At 36.2% G+C, this 22,898-nt stretch overlaps 2 protein-coding genes and 1 long non-coding RNA gene across 5 annotated transcripts in view; 2 read left to right on the forward strand and 1 right to left on the reverse strand.

Moving 5' to 3' along the window:
• SERTM2 (serine rich and transmembrane domain containing 2) overlaps positions 1 to 21,067 on the forward strand; it is a 33,515-nt gene extending 12,448 nt beyond the window's left edge. Inside the window, exon 2 of the mRNA XM_082377649.1 lies at positions 144 to 21,067. Within this exon, the coding sequence (XP_082233775.1) occupies positions 872 to 1,144 (273 nt within the window). The 5' untranslated portion in view covers positions 144 to 871 and the 3' untranslated portion in view covers positions 1,145 to 21,067. The remainder of the gene's footprint in view (positions 1 to 143) is intronic.
• The window catches only part of DCX (doublecortin), a 365,391-nt gene that overhangs the window by 223,749 nt on the left and 118,744 nt on the right, over positions 1 to 22,898 (reverse strand). The gene's annotated exons all lie outside the window — the stretch shown is intronic.
• LOC309620848 overlaps positions 1 to 22,898 on the forward strand; it is a 144,508-nt gene that overhangs the window by 37,466 nt on the left and 84,144 nt on the right. The window lies entirely within an intron of this gene.

The raw sequence follows: 22,898 nt of genomic DNA on the forward strand, positions 1-22,898 counted from the left end.
ATAAAAACTCAGGATATCATTTTAAAACTAATTTTCCCATAGCAAAACATTTTGCAACATATCAGTTAATTTTTATTTCAAAAGAAATTGCCATCTGTTTTTCTTAGATACCCGAATCTTTTATTGTTGTTTTTGATTTTCAGGAAAATAAATCTGTTGAAGAATTTTAAGAGTCAAATCTTCTGAGCCTAGATCTACTGCTGTCTGCATCTCTGAGACCTCCTCCATCTGAGAATTACCAGGTCTGACAACACTTTCCCTCCAGCCTACAGTGAGGGAAGTCAACAGAGCTGTAGAAAAGTCACATCCTCTAGACTTCCAACCCTCAAGCTGTGGCAGCTGGAAAGAAACCTTACAAGTGCCATGCCTACAGGGAATTCAGAAAGACAAGAAGGGTAAAAACTCAGATATGCTGAGCCTGAAATATACAAAAGCTTTTAGAAAGTCTCCCCACAGAAGAACCCAATTAAATTCACATAATTAATGCACACATTTAGATGAGCTGTAGATAAAACAGAGCTCTTTCTCCCTCTACCAAAAGACAGGAAAAGTCCAATTTAATACTCATTCTTGTCTCCATACCAGTATTATAAAGCAGTTTCACCATATTTATTTTAATCAGTATATTAGTAGGACTGTGGAAAATAAAAGATTTTATTTATATTTTTTTAAAAATGATTAAGAAGTTCTGATAAAAACTGTTTGGGAGGGGGATGCTTGTGGACTACTGACTTGGCTCTGGTTGTGACTGCTTTGTGGATGAGATTGTTAGAACACCTCCAGCATATTCAGAGACAGCCTAAGTGACTGTGGAATGCCTCAAGGGCAATAGAAATCAAATAGAAATAGGTACCAACTCAAGTCTTAAGTGATGACGGAGGTGCATTTCAAGTACCATGGGAATCTCACCGGGCGGGCCCATTTCCCCACCCTGGCAACAGAGGTTGACACTACTTCGGATAAGTATTCCAACCTGTATATGTATGTGGGCTTATTCCTGAGCCTCCTGGCCATTCTCCTCATCCTGCTCTTCACAATGCTCCTTCGGCTCAAACATGTCATCTCACCCATCACCTCCGAGAGCACAGAAAGTGTTCCTCAATTTACAGACGTAGAGATGCAGAGTCGAATCCCCACTCCTTAAAGTCAGGGAGAGAGTGAGCTTTAATGGATCTCAGTGAACCCTTGTATGTTGATGTCCAGGAAAGCTGACTTTGTTGCATGTAGCTTCCCATGTAGGGAATCAACAAGTTGTTCACTTAACAAGTTGTTCACGTTTTCTCTGTGTTATTCTTTATCTGGACTCTGCTTGTGGGATATCTAAGAGGTTTGACTCATTCCTTGCCAGGAATATAGGAAATGGCAGCTGGTTGGGAGGGCAGGTTTCCATGGTAACCAAAGAGAGCCTGGGCCTTGAGCAAACCTCAGACTGCAGAAATTCACATGCAGCTGTTGTAAAAAACACATGACCCTGGAAGCTCCAAGAACAAGGAAAATTTGCCTTTGAAAGGGCTAATTGTTCAAAGAGGGTATCCCAAGAAAGGAACAAGTTTGTTTTCTTTTTTTTTTTTTTTAAACATCTTTATTGGAGTATGGTTGCTTTACAATGGTGTGTTAGTTTCTGCTTTATAACAAAGTGAATCAGAAGGAACAAGTTTTAATTTAGCAGTTGGACCCTAAAGAATCACCTCTGCTTACATGAAGTTAAATCATGTCAGAGGTTAATGGAAGAGACCAGGAACCCTTTCCCAAAGGAGCAGTGATTTTATCATCTGTGGCCATCTGGTTTGTCCCAAATGAAAGAAGAGTTCTTAAAAGAAACTGTTTCAATTTAAAGAGCAAGTTTACAAAAAGAAGTTTCTAGTCAACAAACTCATCTAGAGAGGGAAAATGTGCATTTTATATCTGTGTTATTACTATTACTGGACTTTTAAAAACTCAGATAATGGCCGATGTATTACAAAAATCTGGAACAATGAGCTCCCTCTAAACCAAGGGAAAATTAAGCCAAAATGTGCTTATGATAATGAACCTTATATTATACGTGCAGCTTCTTTGCCTTTTTCTCCTTCCCCGTCATGCTCCAGGATTGAGTTGCACTCAAATATAAGCTTTGTTTAAAAATGGCCTCGTCAAAGAAGACTCAACTGTACTTTAAAGCAGAAATGAAATAATCTTGGTATTCTGTCGTTGAATGATTGTGGCTTTGGGCAAAACACTCAAGCCTCTAGGTACCAGGTTTTTCACTCTGTAAAATGATCTGAGGGCTATTTAGTCATCACTAGACTCCTTTTAGATCTGAGTGTAAGAAAAACAAAGAGAGACAAAGGAAAGGACTAAACAACAGCCTCCAACAAATCCTTATTGAGATCAATGTCCTCAAATGTCACATATGTCTTTCCCAGAAAATGTTCCTCCCTTCCTGATCCCTGCCAAAAGATGAAGTGTTTCACTTATTACCTATAAGAGAAATATATTTTGAAAAATTCCATTCTCATAAGTAGCCCTAGTATGCCAGTAGTGGAAAAAGAATTTGATTTTTTAATAATTAATGTTCCAAAAGGGAACCAAAGGAAATGAGTACTGTTTACAGATTAGAATTTAGAAGGCTGGTCATACTCTTGCCACCAAAGAACTAAAACACCCATGTTAAATTCTACCTGCTTAGAAAAAATCAGTTCTCTCTTGCACCTAAAAGGTGGTCATCAAATTTCAACCACGTGCTCCCTCGGGAATTGCAGCCGTAGTGAGAGAGAAGTGGAATGGATGTTAGGTTGATGGCACCTCTACCAGACATGCAGCTCTCTCTAGTTTGTTACCAATTTAAATTGGCCCCTTTACTCTGATCTAAATCTAGCATGGTGGTGAAATTCCCAAGTGCTTTCTACTTTTATACACAGTCATTTGCCAATACTCCCTCTCCAAGGGGCTGCAAAGTGTGAAATCCCCACATCCAGAGCTTAACTTAGCAGCAAGGCTGACTCTGGCACACCTGTTACAATAGCGCACTGTAAGAGATGGCAGCTGCATTCTGCACCATTCAGAAGAGATGAGCAGGTAGGCTAAGACTCGATAGGGCATGCGCTTCCCCTTTTGGTATTCTAATTTCCAAAATGCAAAGTGATTCATATTATTGCATTTGGTGGTTTAAGTTGTCTTTATTCAACACCCAGACTCCACGTACCTTTTAAAATGTTAGTTCTTGGCAGCCATACACGGACTTCATCAAAGGCTGCCAACATACCCCAGAACTTCTTAAGGACACACATCTCTCCTCACTCCACGCTCTGCCTTTTGTGCTCACAGTATTTGAATGCACTTTACAGTTAAGAAGTCAGTGACTGGATAAATGAAGGAACTGGTTACATTTTCAACAGCAGTGAATAGCAAGATACCCAATGCCTTGTTGCTGAATCTGATGAAGAGACAGACTGCAAATCTATTCCCTGCCCACCTGACCTCTCCAACACAGATTTCAGGAGTTTAAAACTGCTCCTTAATCTCTGACTTGGATGAAGATTCCCAATTTATGATTAGGTTCCTCACCTGGAAAACAACCACCCTCTTTCATCACAACTACCCCATGGGATCCAAATCTTCACCGAGCATTAACCAAAGTACACAGCACGGATTGCACTAAAATAGCAGCATAACCCCTGACGATTTCCAATGATAACATAAATGGAGATGTATGTAAGCAGATGTGTCATTATGGTGACTCACATGGTATTTAATCTTTGGGAAAATAAACTGAATGTTTTCATCATAGCAAACCAACTGTAAAGAAAACTTTTCCATTTATATTAAATTTTATTATGTCCTCCAATGTATTAACATATATTACCGCTCAAAGAGGCAGCTAGAGCAATCAATGGGCATAATTTGAATTTATCCATCTATCCAAAATGCTGGCTTGGCAATTCCTTCCCTCACCCCCACTCTTCAAAAAATTGCATGTTGGGCTTCCCTGGTGGCGCAGTGGTTGAGAATCTGCCTGCCAATGCAGGGGATACGGGTTCGAGCCCTGGTCTGGGAAGATCCCACATGCCGCGGAGCAACTGGGTCCATGAGCCACAATTACTGAGCCTGCGCGTCTGGAGCCTGTGCTCCGCAACAAGAGAGGCCGTGATAGTGAGAGGCCCGCGCACCGCGATGAAGAGTGGCCCCCGCTTGCCGCAACTAGAGAAAGCCCTCGCACAGAAATGAAGACCCAACACAACCAAAAATAAATAAATAAATAAAAAATTAAAAAAAAAATTTGCATGTTAGCCTAAATGTATATAAACAGGTAGGTTATTTATATATAGATGTACTCTGTTTTAAGGTGAAAGAATGAGTCTTCACTTTTTATTACACTGAATCACATGAAATTTCCCTTTCTATAAATAAAAATGCTGAAATATCAGCAATTTCATATAATTCAACCAAATAAAAGGACTCACCACATGAATTCTTTAAACAGTAAACTCTCCTAATGTGTTTAAAATAACTCAATATCCAAAAGTGTACTTTGCATACATTTCAGAATCATGGGTTGTATAAAACAAGGTTTATTGTAAAAGGCTTTTTGTATTATGTATTATGTACTAGGCAGGAAATCTTGAGGTAAATCAAGTAAAGACAGGTTCATTCAGCCTAACATTTCCATCTATGCCAAATCTGAAGCTTTGGACTCCTAACTGAGTCTGATGGCTGCAGACCCCACCATGCTTACTAAGTAGGTAAAAGGGGTCCATTTAATGCAATTAAGTGGTTATATTTAGTAATATGTCTTATTCACCTGCATTTGTACAAAAGAAGCACTTTTTTTTTTAAACAAAATTGCGTGGAAGAGAAAATTGGGTTTCTTTTGTTTAAAATCATTAATACTTGAAATAGATTCATATTGTGTATATGAAATATAACATTTGAATTAATATTTAGCATGTCATTTTTGTTCCCTGTAAAATAAATTCTGTTTGGTTTGCTGATAACAGCTATATATTGTCTGAAGAATATAAAGAGTATTAGTCTCTTCATCCCAATATAAATTGTAACAATTACAAATTTGTGGGATTTATAATTCTGAGGTGTCATTATTTTTTCTTAGTCGCCAACCTCCCAACTTTTATTTTCTCCCCACTTGCCACCTTATTGGTGTGTTTCTTTGTTTCTTTAGTAGTAAGATGTGAAAAATGGGTAATAACTACCAGCTGTCAATGAAAGTGACCTGAGGTGACAGTGAGATAAGGTATCTAAAGTACCAATATCTTGCAACATTCCCCAACATGTGGGATATTTTTATTTATGTATCTTCCATTTCGTACTTTCTTCATTTGTTCCTCACAGCAACCCTGTGAGTAATGAGTGGAAGTATTATGAAGTCTGTTTTACAAAAGAGGACACTAGCACAGAGAGATTGGTGAGACATTCATGGTTACACAGAGGCCAAGTCAAGAGTACACTGCCAGTCTTTGGACTCCTAGTTTAGTACTCATCTCAAAAAGTGCTTTGCTTTCTGAGCACTGAATAGATACTCCAGAGTATCTAGTATTCCATTACACTCCAAGTTCTGCAAAAAACTATTGAGCTCTATAGGTGATTAATTACTCCCGGTGCCGAAATTCAGAACAAATAAGCAGAATTCTGCCATCTATTAAAATCATTTTATAGTTGCAGCAACACATATTTAACAGACTGTAGGGAAGTTTACACAAAGGCAGATCCTGCAGCTTTAATTTACATGGAAGAAGGGAGGAGGCAGAAATATAGATAAATTATCAACCCACAATGCAAATTCTAATCCTTTGATCATTCGACTTAATGTTCACAGTCAATGCCAGTTCTTCATATACATGATTGTGATCTTTCCCCTCCTAGAAATGAGAACACCTCCTCTTAGGTAAAAATAGTGTTCTTATTTAAAATTGTATTGTGTTCTAACTGTACACAGCTACTTCATTTGTGCTCTTTAATAAATGCAATGGCATTAAAAGGGAGAGAATTACTGGCTAGAGAAGCTTCCTCTAGCCACAAAGAATGAATTATTGTCCTCGTAGAAAAAGGAGACAAAAATGTGGGACATACGTAGAGTAGGAAAAGGAAATGCACATAATAAATATAGGTGAGGAGGTTTTGAAGAATAACTTGAGTCATTCCAGGAATTCCAATTCATTTTTCACATCAACTATTTGTTGATTAAATTATACATACACACGTTGGAGAGTAAGAGAGACAGATTACACAGCATACTGAGCTAGGCTCTGGTGGGGATCTAAAGTTTGCAATCATAAAATCTACAATCTGGTCAAGATGATAAGTACCTAAATTCATTCATTCTTTCAACATTTATGCAGCACCTACTGTGTGTGCTACCAGTGAAAACAGAACACACTCTATGCCCTGGTGAAAGTTATAGCCTAGGGTTGGACATCTCCAATCAGATAATTACAAGAATACTGTGTTAAAAAGGAGAAGTATAGGGTGCATACAAAGTGGAGGGCATGCTGCCTAGACTGGCCTAGAGTGTCAAGGAAGACTTTACTGAGATGATATCTAAGCTGAAATCTAATGGAGGAGTAAAAGGAGAGAATAGAGCAAACATTCCATAGAAAGAACAGCATGTAGAAAGATTCTGAGGTCAAATAAACTTGGCACACTTGAAGAAGCCCAGTGAGTGAAGAGAAGTCTCCAGAAGGCTGGAAAGGTTGACAACAACATGCAGGGCCTTGTGGGCAATGTTATAGATTTTTAACTTTATTTTAAGCATAGAGAAGATGAGAACTCTGGTAGCAGTGTGGAGGAGGGATTGAAGAGAGGCAAGAGTGGATGCAGGGAGACCAGTTAAGAGACTATGGAAGTGGTTCAGGAGAAAAATGATAATACCTTAGACTTAACACCATCCCATCGAGTGGTAGTGGGTAGGGATAAAGAGAAGTAAATAATTCGAGATAGATTTAGGAGATAAAGTTAGCATTACTTGATGACTTGGATAAGTGGGGTAAGAAGGAAGAATCTAGAATGATTTACTGGATTCTGGTTTGAACAAGGGTCTAGTGGTTCTATTCACTGAGACAAAGAACACTAGAGGAAAATCAGATCAAGGGGGAGATGAATTTCGTTTTGGACATGTTTAGCTTGATGTGCCTTTGAGACATCCAAGTGCAGACGTTGAATAGGCAGTTGAATATACGGGTCTGGAGCTCACAAGAGAGGTTAGGGCTGGAGACATAAATTTAAGAGGTGTTAATGGATGAGATTGCCCAGGGAGGGGTTGTAGAGTAGATTGAAGAAAGAATGCCAATAATGTAACACAGGATATGCCCAAATATTTCTCCCTGTTTTTGGAGAATTAGTCACTTGTCAAGCAGGTTGGGAAAGAAGATTAGGTTTAAGAGTCCTCAAACTGAGGCAAATTGCCTGGAAATACTTGGTAGCAGGAGAAGAAGAGTGAGTTAGAGATAAAGTCCTCTGGGGAGAGGGAAGACTCCAACCCGAGGAGACCAAATACAAATATGAAGTACAAAGGTTAGGAGTAGTACCATCAATAAGAGGAAAATAGAGCCAATAATTTGAAGCCAGAAACCAATGAAGCAGTGTTGGTACAGGTTAGTAATAGTACAAATAAGGTCCTGAGAGTTTGCAGTGAACAGGGGTGGGCTGTCAAACACAGGTATGTGATTGTATTGATCACGTTCCTGGCAGGAAACTGATGGCATTCTCATAATGGGTGAGTAAAGAAAGTCTAATGAAAGGACTATTTACTAAGGGGTGGGTAGGATTAAGGGGTCAAAAGAGATGGCAAAGCACCCAGGGACTAACAGCTGTAGGAAGTTCCAGCTGCTCTTAGGCTGGAGGGGGGAAGGGGAGGGAAACGTTTTTGGAATATGGCATGCCCTGTAGCTGTGAGAAAGAAACTAACAATCTATGACCTTAGGTAAATAAGCAAAGCCTTAAAAGGGCTGGAAGATTAAATACTCCAAACACTTTCTCCTCTACCTTCATCTGCTGAGGCAGACTGAATCCACCTGGAAGCCAGAGGGCAAGCAAGCCAGGGGATGCAGTTTGTAAAGGCCAGCTTCCTAGAACAAAGAGCAGGGTGGAGAAGGCTTGTGAGAATGGATCTGGAGAAGACAGAGAATATACAGCACAGAAGGAGGCATGTTGGGATGGCTTAAAGATCCAACTTGAGGTTTACTGAATATGATTCTACCATAGAAAAGATAAAACATACTAGAAATTTTCAAAGGAGGCGTATCATTCAGAGTCCAATCAGAAAAAACAAAACCACTCTAGCTATTTGAAATAGAGGGAATTTAATATAAGGAATTGGCAATGCATGTGATAGAAGACAAATGGGGATAGTGAAACAGGCTCAAGATTAACAGACGCAGAAGGCTATCACCAATCCTAGGGCTTGGGAAACAATGGGAAGAGGTACTATTACCAGAACCCAGAAGCAGTGACCCTCTTTGGTCCTAGAATCATAGAGGGGCCTGCCAGCAGGAGATGAGACCACAATCAGGGCTACCTGGTGGAATCTGGGACCTTAACAGAAAGAGCTCTTTGGCAGGAGCTACAACCATGGAGAAGAAAGACTTTGAGCCATTTTTGGTAGAGCATGCTGTGATTGATTAACAACGTCTTTTATGGTGAAGAGGGTAACGGAGGCATACATGCCACATACCTTTCATTATGGACCTAGATATATTTCTTTATATCATGACTGTGTAGCATGAAGATATAAAATGTTAGTGTAAGATTTAGCTGGGAGCAGAATTTCTCTTAGGAAGGAAACTGTCTTTATCTGGCAAAATACTCTAATAGTTCATCTTAATTGTGGAAATATAATCCTCAGTGTATGGCTGATTTGGGCTGGAAGCAAGAAAAAGATGGATAAACTGTAACATAAGAAATGAACATATATTTGAAGGGTTGTGTATGAACTACAGATGACAGGTAAAGAGTACAAAGTAGACAGAGGACCTAGCAACATGGCAGGAGGCTAGAGGCCAAGAAGAAGAGATAACCAGTCAAGATTCTTCCCTTAGAAGAACTTTGAAGAACAGCAATAGTTAATGTTCTAGACAATCCAGGTAGTCTGGACATATCAGTGCTTTGGTAAGGGAAGGGGCTGTGATGGTATCTTGCATGGTGGCATTTGCAGAAAAAGGACTATACACACAGAAGGCAAAACAGAGCAAAAATGGTCAAGTTGGTAAAAACAGGAACTTGGATCCAAAGGTAAGTCGAAATATAAGGCTTTCCTTTATCCCAAACCTTAGATACTGTAACTCATTAGATGCCTGGAGACCTGCTAATTACATGTCTAAATCAAACCCTTCAAAATTTAACATGTCAAGCTAACAGAATATCCAATACTTATTCACCAATCTATTTATAGGTGATGCTGAAATCTGCTATCTTATTCTAACATTACTTATAGTCTAGAGTTCTAACTCGTGGATAAAGACTGTTCTGGAGAATAAGAGACACTGATTTCTAACTTTTGAAGAATTTCCACATTGACATGGTAGAGACAATCTGTGTAGTTTGAAAGGACAGAACTCAGACCAACAATTAGAATTTAAAGGGAGCAAGGTTTATAGGAAAATAACTTTGGCTCATTGTGTTTCTAGTAATAGAGATTCTCCCAAATAGAGCAGGTTTTCTTGTAGGGTAGAATATTGTTGAAACAGTTCAAGCAGAGGCCAATGGTCATATCTATCAGAGATAATGATGATAATAATAATAATCACTAGCATATTTTGAAGACTTATGTGTTAAACTCTATGCTTAATATTCTACATGCATTCTTATTTAAACTTAACAAAATCCTACAAAATAGGTATTATTACTATCCTCATTTTACCTACAAGAATATTGGGGCATAGAAAGGTTAAATAACTTGCCCCAGGTCACACAGCTAATAAATGACACAGAACTGGGATTCTAAACCATAGCCAACTGACTCCAGAACTCATATGCTACCATTATGCTATATTGCCTATGTAATGGTATAGAAGTGTCCATAAGTTGGCTAGGAAGATGACCTGGGGAACTTCTAATTCCAATATTCTTTATGTATATGTGTATAAATATGTATATAAAATATATGATCTGTGTGTACCTGTGTGTATATATACATCTTCATATATAGAGCACTAGGGAAAGAGACTCTTTAATCCATGGAAAAGATGAGTAAAAGATGGCCCTCTCAATAGAAAAAAAAAATCAACATAAATTGAAATCCATACAAACTGAGAGGTGGTTTGTAAAATTTTGGTTGACAAGACATGGGAAGTGACCGAGTCCTATGAATTTGACAAGGTAGATAACCTGGAAACTACGACAGGAATGTAATGAAACATCAACCACCTCAATTGTAATGCAAATGGACCATCTGTGATGTTGAATTAGAGAGACCTACCTGGCATCTGAAAAAATGGAGACAAAGAATCGGTCATTGTTTATGAAGCAACAGTGCTATTTTAAAATATTTTAAGCCTACAATAAATGCAAAGAAATGTTAGGAAAGATAAACTATTTTACCTATAAACCTGTTACCAAGCTTTGGCAAGTTTTAACTTTTGCTTCAGATTTTTTAAGAGAAATAAAATATTATAGGCAGAGTTGAAGCCCCTGTGTACTTCTCCCTGATCCTATTCCTCTACCCTAGGGTTAACTCCTGAGAACCAAAATCATCACCCTCTACTCTCAGTTTGGACACTAAAGACTGAAATTACCTACTCTCCTCCACATATACTTTACTCTCTACATTAATAAGCCTACTCTTCCAGGAGATTCTTATCCAAGCAAATGGCTTGATTGTTCATTATACAATAGTAACTTCCTGAAAGATTCATCAACTTTTCAATGGAAAATGTCAACAGTTTGTGCCCTAAAACTCTGAATACCTTTCCTCAAAATCCTCCCATTGCTGTTTCAACCATTCCTGGACTGTTACATCATGATCCTCATCCAATTGTAAACAAGTTCTCATATTAGAGGACCCACTTTTAACCAAATTTCCAATTCTCAATAAACTCTGCCCTTGCCTTCTCCCTATGAGATACTACCAAAGCTTTGGGGAGGTGGTTTTCTCCCTTTCCATGGTAAACAAATAAACTCAAGTTGTGTTGGTGATATATGAGGAGCCAGCATTCGACACTACTATTCTCAGCTTGGTATTTATCATTACAATGTATGATTTAATTTGTTTCACTACATATGTACGTATCCATAATGATATGTAACATTGTTTTGCAGTGCATGCTTTTAAATTTAATATAAATATATCATAATGTACCTATCCACCTGCAACTTTTTATGATGATTATGCTTATTAGGTTCGTGATATTTATCATTAATTTTCACTGTTGTATTCCATTGTATAAATACACCACAATTGTTTTATCCACTTTTCTGGATGAATGCTTTGTCTGATATTATTGATAATAGAGCTGCACCAGCTTTCTTTTGGTTAGTATTTACCAGATATGTATTTTTCCATCCTTTTACTTAAAGTACACATTTTCTTATATTTTAGATATGTATCTTATAAGTACAATATTAGTTGGGTTTAGCACTTTTATTGAATTTAAAATCTGTATGTTTTAAATGGTATGTTCAGCCCATTTATATTTATTGGGGTTACCAACATATTTGGACTTATTACTATCATTTTATTTCTCTTGGTTTTTGTTTGCTTTTTTTCTCCTTTCCTACATTTCACTCAGTTGCTTAATTTTTTAATTCCCTTTTATTCCCTCTATTGATTTTGAAATTAGGTATTCTACTTCTATTCTTTTAGTGGTTAAGCGTAAAATACTAAGATATTTTATGATTACTTAATGTAAAGGATAAAGTTTATCAGCATGTCTAGTCTCCTATTTCGTAATACAAGGACTGAATGGCAGAATTCTTTACATGCAATTTCTTTCCTCTCATCCTCTATATTACTCTCACTGAGCATTTTATTTCCCTTTTGTTTTATTTTTTAATTTAATTTTTTAATTAAAATGATGCATGAACTAATTTTAAAATTCTGAAAACATCATGCTGAGTAAAAAAGCCTTAGACAAAGGGAACCTATTTTATGATCACATTTATATTAAATTCTAGAACTGCACTATCCAATATGGTAGTTACTAGCTACAAATTGCTACTGAGCACTTGATATAGGATTAGTCCAAACTGAGATGTACTATAAGTGTAAATTGCACACTAGATTTCAAAGACATAATATGAGAAAAATATAATATATCTCATCCATAATTTTATACTGATTACATGTTGAAAATGATAATATTTTGGACATATTGGATTAAATAAAATACATTATTTAAATTAGTCACTTCTTTCTTTTTATTTTTTGTAAACTGGCTAATGGAAAATTTTAAATTACACGTGGCTCCATTTTTGACTCATATTACATTTCTATTTAACAGTGCTATTCTAGAAAAAGCAAAACTTATCTGTAGTGAAAAAATCTAAACAGTAGTTTCCTTTGGAAAGATGAGGGTAGAGATTGACTGGAAAAGTCAGGAAGAAACTTTCTGTGGTGACAGGTATATTTTATAACTTGGAAGTTAGCATTACACAGGTGATTAATTTGTCAAAATTCAAAATATTAAGCTCTCATTAATCATATGCTGAAGTATTACGGGTGAATTATATTGATATTTTCAATTTATTTTGAAATGCATGAAAAATTAAGATGGTTTGATGGGTGAATAAAGGGATGAATAAATACATAGTTGTATGATAAAACAAATATTGTAAACTGTTCATTGTAGAATCTAGGGAGTGGGTATACATACAACTGTACACTATACAATGCTTTCAACTTTTTGTATGTTTGAAAATGTCCATTATGAAATGATGAATGAAATTATACATGTAGACAATTTTAAAAGCTAAATACATGAGACAATGCTTTTAAAGGCACTGGCCATCAGGCAATGAAGGACACTAGTTTGTAGATATGAGAAACAAATGAGGTGACACCTATGATTGCCCTAGCTATAAGTGACTTTCCAGGCCATGGCATAGGGTGGCGGTATTGAGGCAAAGGTCAGTGGATTCTCTCTGTTGATGTTATGGAGCTGAAGAGTCTGGGGAGTCAAATGTAACTAGAGTTAATGAGACAGAAACAGAGTCCCAGAGACCTGCAGAGGTCTCCCATCAAGTATTCAGCAGAGTAACTATCAGTGCACATGTGTGAAAAATCTACTTGAGGCCAGGGAGAGAACAAGAAAGGATTAGATTACAAAGAACAGTACCTGACACAGAGGGCCAGAAATAGTGCCTATTCCCACCAGTCAGATTGAGAAAAGTCATAATTCACAGGACGTTGGGTAGGGTACCCAGAAGGTCTGGTCTCAGTGGTGGGAAAAATTAGCCCTAGACTGAGCTCTTCTTTGGACTCACCTAAACCAGAAGAATAAGACCTGAAAGGATCAAATTGTTTCCAGGTAACTTAACTGCATCTAAGAACAAAGCTAACAAAGATTTATAGGAATATAAGTATATCCAGCACCTGACAAGGTAAAATTCATAATGCCTGGCATCCAATCAAAGATTACCAGGTATGTAAAGAAACAGAGATACATAACTTATAATGAAGAGAAAAAAATCAATCAAAACTGACCCCAAATTGACAGAGATATTAGAATTAGCAGACAAGGACATTAAAACAATTATTATAACTTGTATTCCATATGTTCAATAAGTTAAGCAGACATATGAAGAAGACCCAAATTGAACTTCTAGAGATGAAAACTACAGTTCCTGAGAGGAAAAATTCACTGGGTGGGATTAAAGGCAGACCAGTCACTACAGAAGAAAAGATAAGTGAACTCAAATGCATAGCAATAGAAACTATACAAAATGAAACATACAGAGGAAAAAGAATGCTAAAAAATGAAAGAGCACTAGTGAACTATGTGTGGCTTCATATGTGAGCAATTGGAATGTTTGAGGGGGTTGGGGGACAGAAAAAACATTTGAAGAAGTTGGAAGAAACTTTCCAACTCTGACATTAATGAAAAATATAAATTCACAGATCCAAAAAGCTCAATGAACCCCAAACAGAAGAAGTATGAAGAAAATTACAGTAAGGCACATCGTAATCAAATTGCTCAAAACCAATGATAAAGAGAAAAATCTTAAAAGGAAATAGAGCTGTTACACATAGCTGAATGAAAATAATGACATCAGATCTCTTGTCAGAAACAATGTTATAGAAAAGAGAGTTGACACCTTTAAAGTACTGAAAGGAAAACAAAACAAAACAAAACCCTGTCAAACCAGAAATCTATACCTGGCAATATATATTTCAAAAACAAAATCAAGTCATTTTCAGGCATACAAAAACTGAAAGAAATCATCACTAGCAGACCTGCACTACAAGAAATACTAAAGGACATTCTTTAGGCAGATACCAGATGGAAATATTGATTTAAACAAAAAGCAAGAAGGAGAGCACTAGAATTGGTAACTATATGGGTAAATATACAAGACTTTTCTCTTATTTCAATTTCTTTTAAAAACTGTTTAAACAAAAATAATAACAATGCATTGTGGGATTTAGAGCATATACAAAACTAAAAAATATGACAACAATAGCATAAAAGTTGGGAGGAGAGAAATGGAAATATATAATTGTAAGGTTGTCATACTATATGTGAAATGGTGTAGTATCACTTGAAGGTATATTGAAACAAGTTAAATGTGCAAAAAAAACCACCTTAAAGCAATCACTAAAATAACAAAACAGTGTTATAGCTAATAAGCCAACAAATGAGATAAAATGGGATCATAAAAAATAACTGATTAATCCAAAAGAAGGCAGAAAAAGAGGAAAAAGTTAACAAAAAAAGATGTGACAAATAGAAACAAATAACATGATCATAGACTCAAACCTAACCATATCAATAATCACATAAATGCAAATGGTTGAAACATCCAAATTAAAAGGCAGAGATTGTCATATGGAATAAAAAATTAAGACCCATAGGAGACCATATGCTGCCTGCAGGAAACACTTTAAATATAAAGGCACAAATAGGTTAAAAGTAAAAGGATAGAAAAAGATATAGCATGCTAACACTAATCAAAAGAAAGCTGGAGTGGTTATATTAATATCAAAGTTGATTTCAGAGCAAAATATTGCCAGGGATAAAGTAATTTATTTCATAATGATAATGAGGTCAATTAATCAAGAAGACATAACAATCCTAAATGTTTATGCACCAAATAACAGGGCTTCAAAATTCATGAAGCAAAAGTTGATAGAACTGCAAGGAAAAACAGACAAACCCACAATTATAACCTAGGAATCTCTATACCCCTCTCTAAAAAATGAATAAAATGTGGGTAGAAAATTAGCAAAGATATAGTATACTCAAACACCACTTGACCTCACTGACATTTATAGAACACATCACCCAACAACATCAGAATGTAGTTTCTTCTCAAGTGCTCAGGGAATATTTACCAAGATAGACCATAGTCTGGGCCATAAAACAAGTCTCAATAAATTTAGGATTCAAGTCATGCAAAGTTTGTCCTTTGACCACAATGGAATTAAATTAGGAATCAATAACAAAATGATCTTTGGAAATTTCCACAATATTTGCAAATGAAATAGCACTTCTAGATAATTAATGTATCAAACAAGAAATCAAAAGGAAAATTAGAAAATAATTTTAACTAAATGAAAATTTAAGCACAACATATTAAAAATTGTAGGATGCTACTAAAGCTGTACTTAGGGGCAAATTTATAGCATAAGATGGCTATATAAAAAAGAAAAATGATCTCAAAGTAATAACACAGTCTTCTACCTTGAGAAACTAAAAAAAACCAACAACAACAAAAACAACAAATTAAACCTAAAGTAAGCAGAAGAAAGGAAACAGTAAAGATCAAAGCAGAAATTCATGACATAAAAAAAACAATAACAGAGAAAAATCAATGAAACAAACAAAAAAAGCTGGTTCTTAAAAAAGATCAATAAAATTGGTAAATCACTAGCCAGACTAATGAGGAAAAGAGAGAAGATGCAAATTAAAAATATCTAGAACAAGAGAAGTGACATCATGAAAGATTCTACAGACAGCAAATGAATAATAAGGGAATAACTTAAGCAACTATTCCCATAAATTTGATGAATTAGGTGAAATGGACAAATTCCCTGAAAGACACAAATTACCAAAGCTCAGTCAAGGAGAAATAGATAACCTGAAGAGTGAAATATATATGAAATTGAAATTATAGTTTAAAACCCTCCTACAGAGAAATTCCCAGGCCCATATGGCTTCACTGGTGAATTCTACCACACCTTTAAAAAATAAATAATAATAACTTTATATAAAATCTTCCAAAAAATTTAAGAGAAGAGAATACTTCCCAACTCATGCTACAAGGCTGTCATTACTCTAATACCAAAACCACACAAAGATATTACAAGAGAAGAAAACTATAGGCTAACACTCTCATGAAAATACATGCAAAAATTCATAACAAATATTTAGTAAATTGAATCTAGCAATATATAGAAATATAACACATCATGACCAAGTGGGTTTTATCCCAGGAATGAAAGGTTAGATTAGCATTCAAAAACCAATCAATGTAATGTATCATATTAACAAACTAAAAAGATGAAAAAACATGATCATTTCAATAGACACAAAAAAAGGATTTGATAAAACCCAATAGCTTTTCATGATAAAACCATTCAACAAACTAAGAATAGAAGGTAACTTCCTTAAATTGGTAAAGGTTATCTACAAAAAATCTGCTGCTAACCCCATATTTAATGGTGAAAGACTGAATGATTCACTCCTATGATCAGGAACAAGGCAGGAATATCTGTTCTGCCACTTCTATTCAACATTCTAATCAGTGCAGTCAGGCAAAAAAAAAAACACAAAAACATAAAAGGCATCCAAACTGGAAAGGAAGAAGTAAAACTATCTTTATTTTCAGACAACATGATTGTCTATGTAGAAAATGCAATAGAGTCTACAAAAAAAAAAAAAAAGCTACTAGGACTAATAAGCGAGTTTAGCAAAATGGCAGGATACAAGATTAATATAGATCAATTGTATTTCTATATACTAGCAACGAACTATTGGAAACTGATTTTTAAAAACAATACCATTTGCAATAGCATCAAAAATATGAAATTCTTAGGGCTAAATATAACCAATGATGTGAAGGACCTGTACACTGGTAACTGCGAAACATTGCTAAAAGAAATTATAGAAGGCCTAAATAAATAGCTATTCCTTGTTCGTGGTATAGAAAATTTAATATTGTTAAGATGTGAACTCTTTCCAAAATTGATCTATAAATTCAACACAATTCCCATCAAAATCCCAGCAGGCTTTTTTAAGGAAATTAACAAAAAGATTCTAAAATTCATATGAAAATGCAAAAGACCTAGGATAGCCAAAAGAATTCTGCAAAAGAACAAAGTTAGGGGCTAACATCTGATTCCAAGACTTATTATAAAGCTACAGTAATCAAGACAATGTATTATTGGCATAAAGGTAGACAAACAGATCCATGGAACAGAATAGAGAGTCCAGACATAAACCAACACATATGGATAATTGATTTTTCACAAACATACAAAGTCAAAGTTAAAGCAGAAGAGAAAGAAAAGTCTTTTTGACAAGTGATGCTTAAACAATTGAATGTAGATTCATAGGCAAAAAAAATGACCTTTAATCCATAACTTGCCCTATTTACAAAAATTAACTCAAAATGGATCTTGTACCTAAATGTAAAAACTAAAACTTCTAAAAGAAAACATAGGAGAAAATCTTTGTGACCTTCAGTTAGGCAAAGATTTCTTAGACTTGACAACAAAAGCACAATCCATAAGAGAAGAAAATGATAAATTGGATTCCATCGAGATTAAAAATTTTGGCTCTTCAAAAAGCAATGATAAGAGAAAGAAAAACAAGACTCAGACTGGGAGAAAATCTTTGTAAATTATATAACTGACACCCAGTATATATAAAGAACTCTCAAAACCTAACAATAAGAAAGTAAACAAACCAATTTGATTAAAAAAACGGGGGAAATATTTGAACAGACATTTCATCAAAGATATATGGATGGCAAATAAGCACATGAAAAGTTGCTCAACATAATTAAGGAAATGCAAATTAAAACCACAATGAGACCACTACATGCTTATTAGAATGTCTAAAATTAAAAAGCCTGACCACATGTTAGCAAGGATTGGAGTGACCAGAACTCTCATACTGCTAGTAGGAATGTAAAATAGGAGAGCTGCTTTGCAAAACAGTTTGGTAGTTCATTATAAAGTTGAACATACACCTACCATACAATCTAGTCATTCCACCCTGAGGTATTTACCCAAAACTGAAGAAAAATATGTCTGTACAATGACTTGTACGGAGTATTCAAAAGAACTTGTTAAATAACAAAAAATCAACTAAGCACATTTAAAGATCAAGTTGCCTTTATTTAATGATTTATGAATCAGAAAGCATCTCATCTAGCAATAGAAGGGAGGTCCACAGAGCTGTAGAAAAGGAAAGATTTTTAAAGGCAGAAAGGGGGCAGGAAAAGGAAATTATTAGCAAAGAATGCACTGTTTCAGGGAAGGCCACCATCCTAAGGGGAACGGAAGGGCCTATTGGGTGGATTACCTCACTAGTGCTGACCTGGTAATTCCAGGTTTACTGGTTAAAGGTTACATTCCTGGGGGATGTTGAGACTGCAATTAGGTTAGGTACTAAGTCTCGGTTTGCTGATGTGGGGTTTAGCACAAGTGACTCCATTTTGGGAATGATGTCTCCTTTTCAAGAAGCTTAACTGGTAATATGCAAAAACTGGAAATAACCTAGAAGTCCATCAACAGGGGGATGAATAAATAAATGGCAGTATATCTATACAATGAAATATTACTGAGTCAAAAAAAGGACTGGATTCTTGATACATGCAACAACATGGGTGAATCTCAAATTAATTATGCTGAGGGAAAGAAACCAGATCAAAAAGAGAAAATACTCATGATTCCAATTTATATAAAACTCTAGAAAAATGCAAATCGACAGTGACAGAAAACAGATCAGTGTTCTTGGCAAGGAACAAGAGGGAAGGCCCAAGGAAACTTTCTGGTAGATATGTTCACTATCTTGATTATGGGGATGGTTTCAGGAGTGTGTGTATATATATGAGTATGTGTATTTTGAACATGTATATATATTTGAATATATATGTCAAAACTTACTAAATTATGCACTTTAAATATGTACAGCTCTAATGTTGAAAGTTTTTCTCAAATGTCTGGTGATCCTTGGCTGAATGTTCATATTTAAGAATGAGACACTGAAAAGCTAAGGGAAAGCTCTCTGTGTATAGAGATTGCTTGTTTACTTGTAGGTATCACTATAGGATGATCAGACATTGGTCCAAAATCCCTAGCATGATGTATAAAACTTTCTATCACCTTGTCTTGTTTGCTCTGCTCAGTCTTCTTCCCCCACTACTTTCTCTTTCACAATACACTCCAGATCACATTCAGCATCCTTTGCCTGGAAAGCCCCTCCTACCTCTGTATCCTTAGTGTACTGCCACTCACCTCAAAACAGCTTGATTTATCCCCATTATCCAGGTCTATCACTTTCCTTGATTCTCCCCCACCCCCCAGAACAGTTAATTACTATTTCCTCTGTGTGACCTCAGTGTTATAATTGCTTATAGTCTTGCATTTAATCATTGCATTGCAACTCATTTATTTGCATATATGTGAGTCCTCTGAGGGAAGACATTCATCATTACAACCTCAATGACTAGAACCTGGCACATAGTAGATGTTCAGCAACACTGGATGACTGACTGCATGGCTAAATATCATATTCTGATTCATATTGCATTTCCTCTGGTGCCTATAGCTGAATTTGCTCAGTGGGAAAATCTGATTCCATCACCTGGCCCACCTACTCTGTTCCAACCAGATGTAGTTAATCCTGGTTACCCCCAACTGGGTCCTGAAATAGATGAAAGACTACAGATACTGTGAACATTTTAGTTGCCATTACTGGAAGAGAGTGTAGGCTAGTTTAACAGTGGGAGGTTGCTTTTAGTAAACAGATTGTTCACTTAGCCTAAATATGATACTAACAATGATACTACCATTGTTCTTTATGTATCCATTTACGTATCAAACCTTTCCCTCAGTGTAATTCACATGGTAAATTCTTAAAATTTTTGATTTAATAGAGCCTAAATTAGTGGGATTTTACTTTACATGAGAAAAATAGGGATAATCATAATAATTTTGGAATAAAACTAATGCTTCCTTCTAGCATATGCTCTTCGTAGCACTTTATAATCTTTTTCATTTGCTAGAAGGAATTTAGGTTTGAATGTCTCCATTTATTTTTAATCAGAGCTTTTCATTTTGCTTGATCATTTATTAAACTGTATATGTGCTATTGCTATCAGAGTGGGTTGTTATGGAAATAGTAGTGACATCACAAACTCTGTATTGTAGCACAATTTTGAGGTAGAAAAAATGAACATGTAGATAATAAAGAAAAATTCTTGACTCCATTCAAATATATATGATAATTAAAGAAAATCATATGAAAAAATTTAAAAGCAATATTTAAATATACTGATGACTATTCTTTAAAACAATGGAAGGAAACTGTTTTTCATGACAGCCACGCTCATTTATATTGGATTCATGTATATAATCAATCAAAACAAGGTAGTGGGGCTTCCCTGGTGGCGCAGTGGTTGAGAATCTGCCTGCCAATGCAGGGGACACGGGTTCGAGCCCTGGTCTGGGAAGATCCCACATGCCGCGGAGCAACCAAGCCCCTGAGCCACAACTACTGAGCCTGCGCGTCTGGAGCCTGTGCTCCGCAACCGGAGAGGCCGTGACAGTGAGAGGCCCGCGCATCGCGATGAAGAGTGGCCCCCGCTCGCCGCAACTGGAGAAAGCCCTCGCACATAAACGAAGACCCAACACAGCCAAAAATAAATAAATAAATTTATAAAAAAAAAAAACAAAAAAAAAACAAGGTAGTTACACAGTAATGACTGTGATAATGATGAGATTCTGAAACAGGGGCAATTGAATATGCATCACTTGCTTTTCACATGTAAATTCCATTACTAACACAGCACTACTGTTCCCTTGTATTTCTATATAACACTGTAGCTAATAGGAGTATCATGGTAGAATAAGGGGAGAAAAGGTCTTTGTGCTGCATTTGCAAATTTACAAGAAGCAAAAAAAAGTCTAGATTTAAATCACAGCAGAGGATCTTCCTTACCTGGACACTCAACAATCAGTTTAGGATGAGAATGCAACTAACAGACTTGTATCTAATCTACAATTCAGCTGTATTTCTCAGGTGGATATTGATCTGTCTCCTTTTCTCCAAGAGTGAAATGCACAAAGTGTTTTTTTCAAACTCTGGATTCAAATGAATATAACTATCCAAACTCTTTCAGCCTTTGTTAAGCATCTAGCCACTTGGCCTAGAATGACTACATTAATAAACAGGTCAATTTATCGCCTCAAGAAAAATGTCAATTTTCCAAGTGTTCTGCATTTCTTTTACTTGAGTATCAAGAGGGTGGGGAAAGGAACAGAACAGAGGCACCTCAATTAGAAACTGCCTGCTAGCCTAGCATCAAAACCATTTTTTCCCCTACTTATTTAGCAGAATAAATAAGAAATATTCACTTAAGTCCGTCCTGGGTATACAATTCTCTAATAAGCTTAGTGGAAGGAAAACTTGACAAGCCTCCATCCTTATCCTCAAGTAGCATACATATATCATCTGGATAAGTAGACATGATTTAATGAAGGAGCAAAGGGCATTCATAAAAGCTTTCTTCATCTTATTAATGGCATCACCATTTGCTCAGGTCAAAGACATTGGAGATACTGTGTTCTTGATTATTCTCTCACCCACACATCCAACTCATCAATGAATCCTGTTCGCTCTACCTTCCAAACATGTCCAGAATCCACCACTTCTTACCACCTCCACAGCTACTATCCTGGTTCAGACCACTGTCATCTATAGGGGAGGAAAAACTTGTCTTCTACCTCTCAGAGTCTCCAGCTGGGCCTAAGAATTAAACTGACATAAAACAGATTAACAGAAGAAAAGTATACAAGTTTTAACTGTTTTTTCTTTACATGTACATGGGAGTCTTCATGAGAAAAATGAAGGCCCAGAAAAGCAGTTAGAGTGGAACACTTATGTACTGAATTGGACAAAGAGTAGTAAATTGTGAAAATGTGGCAAGGCAAAGGGGCTTGGCCTAGGGTATTTAATTGGGTGGGGAAGTGAATAGGAAGGTAAACGTTAGTTTAACAAGGTTTGTTTGTACAGATTTCTCTCAGCCTCAACTTCCTGTCCTTGGAGATAGAATGTCTCTTCCCTTCTGGTATAGGGAGCACATTGTCAGGGAGGAAGAAAATTTCCTCTCCCCTTCCAGGGTTCTTCTGGCTGGTCTAAGAATTAAATTAACATGAAAAAGATTAACAGGAGAATATCAACAAAATTTTATAACATGTATACATGAGAGAGACCCAGAAAGACCGAGTAACTTGCCGAAATGGCTGAAACCCTCACCTTAAATACCATCTTCAGCTAAAGACAAGAGAGGATGTTGGGGGCTAGTGGTTTGGAACCTGAAAGGAGAGGAAGACAAGTCACATAGAGATGGAAAAGCAAATGTTTGGTAAATAAATGTTTACTGGGCCATGCAGAGACTATGCACAGAGTGAATGCTGGTCTCTAGACCCTAACAAATTTCTCCCACCACACCTAACGCATACTCTTTGCAGACATCTCTGGTGATAGCACTATTCCAGGCCCTTTAAATTCTTTTAGGTAGTT

This window comes from Balaenoptera borealis, assembly GCF_965194805.1.
Source record: "Balaenoptera borealis genome assembly, chromosome: X".
NCBI classification, from domain to species: Eukaryota; Metazoa; Chordata; class Mammalia; order Artiodactyla; family Balaenopteridae; genus Balaenoptera; species Balaenoptera borealis.